Consider the following 5950-nt stretch of genomic DNA (forward strand, 5'->3'; position numbering starts at 1 on the left):
GGGGTGGACAGTGTTGGCGTGATGGAGGGGTCTGTGTGTGTTTGTATTTGAGTGAGAAAGAGAAAGAGAAAGGGTTTAAGAGAGATGATGTGCCTATGTTTATAGTTGTGTCCAGTCCCGGCCTCGCAAAATCATGGGCACTTTGCTGCCCACTCAATTTGTTTCTCTCTTTTGGTCTCGGTCTCGCGAAGCCATGGGCACTTCGCTGCCCATTCTATTTTCTTTCTCTCTTTCAGTCCTGGTCTCGCGAAGTGAGACACACTTCGCTGCTCCCACAATTTTGCTCCTCAACATTCTTGGTCTCGGTCTCGCGAAGAGAGCTTGGCTTTGCTGCTACCTCCACACGTTTCTTTTTTTGTTTATGACTAACTAACAACTAGAAGAAAATAAGAAAATCAGGTTGTTTACCAATAAGCGCTTGATTTAATGCTGCAGCATGACGAATTACATCAAAACTATGGGTTGCCTCCCAGGAAGCGCCTTATTTAACGTCGCGGCACGACACAAATGTTCTTTATTATACTTCTCACATATTGGGGTTCATTCAAGTGTATCACATCTTTCTCTCCTTTTTATTCACTCATTCCAAGGTTGTGTTTTAGCCTTTGCCCATTCACTCTAAACATGCCCATCCTCAGACTCAATTTATACAGCTCCATTTGAGAGCAACTGCACTACTCTGAATGGTCCCGACCATCTAGATTTCAGCTTACCTTGAAATAATTTCAATCTTGAGTTATATAGCAATAGCACGTCTCCAGGTTTAAAATTTCGCTCAAGAATATTTTTGTCATGCATCATCTTCATTCTCTCCTTATATAGCCTTGTGCTCTCAAAAGCATGGTAACGAAACTCATCAAGCTCGTGCAACTTTGTGACTCTACTTGTAGCCGTAATTTCCATATCGAGATTCAGTTGCCTCAATGCCCACAAAGCTCTCTATGCTCCAACTCCACGGGTAAGTGACATGCTTTCCCAAATACTAGTTTATATGGAGACATGCCAATTAGAGTTTTAAAAGTAGTCCGATAGGCCCAGAGTGCATCATCTAACTTTCTCGCCCAATCCGTTCTCGTAGCATTCACGGTCTTTGTCAACACACTCTTTATTTCTCTAATCAACACCTCTACTTGACCACTTGTTTGTGGATGATATGGGGTGGCAACCTTGTGGCAAATACCATATTTTTCTAACAACTTTGCGAAGGATCGGTTGCAGAAGTGAGTGCCTCCATCACTGATTATTGCCCTTGGAGTGCCAAATCGGGTGAATATATTCTTTCTCAAAAATCCAATGACTCCCTTTGCATCATTTGAAGGGAGTGCCACAGCTTCCACCCATTTTGACACATAGTCCACAGCTACAAGTATGTACTTGTTGCCATATGAGCTGACAAAAGGCTCCATGAATTTGATTCCCATAGATCAAACACTTCCACCTCCTGAATTGGGTTCATGGTCATCTCATGCCGACGAGATATATTTTTGGTCTGTTGGCATTCATCACAACCCTTCACTTGGAAGTGTGCATCTTTGAACAATGTCGGCCAGTAGAAGCCCGAATCCAAAACTTTCGATGTTGTTCTTACTCCCCGAAATGGCCACCATATGGGGACGCGTGACACGCCTGCAAAATAGAAGATTGGTCTGCCTCGGGTATACATCTCCGGATCATGTTATCAACACAAATCTTGAACAAATAAGGCTCATCCCAAAAACCTGTAACAGTCACGGAAGAACTTTTTCTTTTGAATAGAGGAAAGGTCATAGGGGACAATACTACTCGCAAGGTAGTTTGCAATGTCTGCATACCATGGCACTACCTCAAGGCTCGTGGCCAACAGTTGTTCATCCGGGAAAGTCTCCACAATCTCTTCTACCTCAACCTTCTTCTTTGCTCCTTCCACCCTAGACAAGTGATCGGCCACTTGGTTCTCCGTTCCCTTTTGATCACGGATTTTTAAGTCAAACTCATGCAGTAGTAGCACCCATCAAATCAGGCGTGGCTTTGACTCCTTCTCAATTAGGTACCTGAGAGCAGTATGGTCAGTATAAACAATTACCTTCGAGCCTATCAGGTATGACCTGAATTTGTCAAATGCGAACACCACTGCTAGCATCTCCTTCTCAGTCACTGTGTAATTTATTTAGGCACCACTCAAGGTTCTACTTGCATAGTAGATTGGATCCATGACTTTATCTTTTCACTTCCCAAGAACTGATCCCACAGCATAATCGCTTGCATCACACATCAGCTCAAAAGGTTGCTCCCAGTCAGGTGCCACTATGATTGGTGCAGTCACCAGCCTCTTTTTCAATTCCTTAAAAGCTACCATGTATTCATCAGAAAACACAAAGGGGTGATCTTTTTCAAGCAATTTACACAAAGGGTTAGCAATTTTAGAAAAATCGTTTATAAACCGCTTGTAGAAGCCAGCGTGATTAAGGAAACTTCTTATGGCCTTGACGGAAGTTGGTGGAGGCAACTTCTCAATTACATCAACCTTAGCACGGTCCACCTCAATGCTCTTACTTGACACTAGGTGTGCCAAGAATATACTTTCTTGTACCATGAAATGGCACTTTTCCCAGTTCAATACTAAATTAGTCTCCATACACCTCTTCAATACTCTTTTCAAATTCATAAGGCAGTCATCGAATGAGTTCCCCACCACTGAGAAGTCATCCATGAAAACCTCTATTATGTCCTCTACCATATCTGTGAAGATGGCCATCATGCATCTTTGGAATATGGCGGGTGCATTGCATAGGCCAAACGGCATTCTCCGAAAGGCATAGATTCCATACGGACAGATGAAAAACATTTTCTCTCTATCCTTCGGGGCAATAGAGATATGGTTATACCCCGAGTATCCATCCAGGAAGCAAAAGTGGGACCTCCCTACCAATCTATCTAACATCTGATCAATGAATGGCAGTGAGAAATGGTCTTTTCGTATGTCCTTGTTCAACCTTCTGTAATCCATACAGATTTGTCATCCCATGACTTTTCTTCTTGAGATCAACTCGCTATTCTCGTTTTGCACTACAGTCATTCCACCCTTCTTTGGCACACACTGAATTGGGCTGACCAGTTGCTGTCAGAGATGGGGAAGATTATTCCCGCATCTAACCACTTGATCACTTCTTTCTTCACCACTTCTTTCATATTGGGGTTCAGCCTTCTTTGAGGTTCTCTAGAAGGTTTGTTCCCATCTTCCAGTAGAATCTTATGCATGCAAAAAGTTGGGCTGATACCCTTTATGTCCGTAATGGTCCAACCAATTGCAGTTTTGCACTCCTTCAGAACCTGCAAAAGCTATTCTACCTGCACATCTAACAAACCAGATGAGATAATAACGGGTAAAGTTGAGTTCGGTCCTAAGAAAGCATACCTAAGGTGAGATGGTAATGGTTTCAGCTCCAACTATGGTTGCTCTTCAATCGATGGCTTAGCTGGAGGGGTATTTCTTTCTTCTAAGTGTAAAGGCTCGAATTTCAGCTCTCTTTTCCAGTATCCTTGGCCTTCAAAAGCCAAGACCCACTCCACCAAGTCCTCACCGTCTATCTCTTCTAAGTTCATGAGGCAAGCTGCAAGAGGGTCTTTTGCATGAAGTGCCTCATCATCTTCCTCCATGATCACGTCCATTACTTCAATTAGAGAGCAATTGGAAAACTCACTGGGTCGCCGTATAGACTTTTGCACATTAAATATTATTTCTTTATTATTCAGTCTCATCTTTAGCTCCTCAGTTTCACAATCAATCAGAGCTCTCCCTTTGGCAAAGAATGGCCTTCCCAAAATTATGGGAATCTCTTCATCCACCTAGCAGTCCAGAATCACAAAATCTGCAGGGAACACAAATTTCCCAACCTGCACCAGTACATCATCAAGTATACCTGATGGCCTCTTCACCGTTTGGTCAGCTAACTGTAGCAACATAGATGTGGGCCTTGCTCTTCCAATGCCTAACATTTTATAAATAGACAAGGGCATCAAATTTATTCTTGCCCCAAGATCACACAGTGCTTTTGCGAATACATAGCTACCTATGGTGCATGGAATTGTGAAACTTCTAGGGTCAGATAACTTTTCAGCTACTGGTCTTGCACCACAACACTACAAGTCTGGTCAATGTCACAGTGGACAGGTCTTGAAAATAAAACTTGCGAGACATCAAGTCCTTCATCATTTTTACATAACCTGACATCTCTCGCAAGGCATGTATCAGAGGAATATTTACCTGAATTTGCTTCAACATCACCATGAATTATTTGTACTACTCATCCTTCTGATATTTAGCCAACCACTGCGGGAAGGGTGCTGGAGGTCGCTTCCTTCATGTGACTTGAGTTTAATCCTGCTCAGGTACTTTTTTTGATACCTTCTATTGTACTTGCTCAATCTCCTTTTCCACCTCGTTTTCTTTGCTTGTTTCCTCTTGGGCATGTTGCATTGTTACCTCTGTTAAATTAATTGACTCATTTATCTCAAGTGGTACTGGCACAAGTGTTTCAGTTGGTCGGGTTTCTCGAGCAATTTCTTGCTCTAGATCAAAATCTCTACCATTTCTCAAACTCACAGCCATCAACTACTTCGGGCCTTGCTCCTTCAGATTGATATGTGTGTCTGCAAGTAATGTCCCTAGAGGACGATTATTAAGAGCCATGGATATCTGCCCTAATTGAACCTCAATGCCCTTGATAGCTGAGTCATGTGATACTACATTTTCTTGCAGCTGGTGGACCCTTTCTTCCATCTTCCCGCTGGACCCAATGAGTTGTTGCAACATTCCTTTAATTTTGAACAACCCGTCATCTTGTCTCTCTATCTGTTGATGTTGAGGTTGTTGATAAGTTAGCTGCTAATTCTGCTGATTGTACCCATGTTGCCTTTGATAAGGCACAGCTTGACCATGTGGTCATACAGCTCCAGGATTATTATTATTATTATTATTGTATTGTTGTTGTGCTGGCCTATATTGTTGATTATGTTGTCCCCAATTCTGACCACCTTGTCTCTGGCCTCCATAGTTTCCCACATAGTTCATATTCTCTTGATAGTTCTAATTGTCACTCTCACCACTCCACGAGCACACATATGGCTGATTAATGCATGGTGTGCATAATCCTCCATTTGTCGTGTCAACTATGTGCACCTGCTTTTGGCCCGACTCATCAATCTTTTTGGTGAGAATACTCAATTGAGTCATCAGAGTGGCCATATTCTCGGCTATGGAGTTGTTCGGGTCCAGTGCTATTGAGTAAACTACAGGGGTGATTGTAGCATCTCTTGTCATCCATCCTGAGTTTTGAGCTATTTTATCTAGCAGAACCTTACACTCTCTGAATGATTTGCTAAAAAATGCTCCACCTGCTGAAGCATCAACGTTGGCTTTCAAGCTGTCTGCCAATACCATGTAAAACCTCCGTCCCAACATCTGATCCAGAATGCCAAGGTGTGGACACTTAACCAGCATCCCTTTGAATCTCTCCCACGTCTCTTACAATGTTTCAGCAGGTTTCTGCCTGAAGCTCAATATCTCATCAACTTGCTAGGCAGTCTTATTGGGTGGGTAGAATTTATTCAAGAATTGCTTGACTAATTCCTCCAAAGTAATGATGGAGTTTATGGGGAGCGAGTTGAGCCAAGTCTGAGCCTCTCCCGTCACTGAGAATGGAAACAACAACAGCCTTATTGCTTTCGGTGCCACATTTGGTTGCCTTTGCGTGACACAAATCGACAGGAAATTTTTCAGATGTTATTATGGATCTTCAATGTAAGACCCCGAGAAAAGTCCCTTGTTCAGCAACAAATGTAGCATGTTGTTAGTGTTTTGAAATGATTTCGCTTGTATCTGAGAGACTACTATTGCGGTTGCCAGATTTTCAGCGGTGGGTTGTGACTAATCATATAAGGCTGCTTCTGGCACAAAAGGTGCCACACCCTG

General features: G+C 42.7%; 1 protein-coding gene across 1 annotated transcript; it reads right to left on the minus strand.

The window, feature by feature from the left end:
* Nucleotides 1-920: 920 nt before the first annotated feature.
* Nucleotides 921-1421, minus strand: LOC138897485 (uncharacterized). The gene has a single exon (XM_070183457.1). The coding sequence runs from the start codon at nucleotides 1419-1421 to the stop codon at nucleotides 921-923; it is 501 nt and encodes a 166-aa protein (XP_070039558.1).
* Between the last annotated feature and the right edge of the window lie 4529 nt (nucleotides 1422-5950).

Source organism: Nicotiana tomentosiformis, chromosome 8 (genome assembly GCF_000390325.3).
Source record: "Nicotiana tomentosiformis chromosome 8, ASM39032v3, whole genome shotgun sequence".
NCBI lineage: Eukaryota > Viridiplantae > Streptophyta > Magnoliopsida > Solanales > Solanaceae > Nicotiana > Nicotiana tomentosiformis.

Excerpts from the sequence above, each read along its gene's own strand:
- LOC138897485 (XM_070183457.1), bottom strand. The coding sequence starts at position 1,421 with ATGGGAATCAAATTCATGGAGCCTTTTGTCAGCTCATATGGCAACAAG.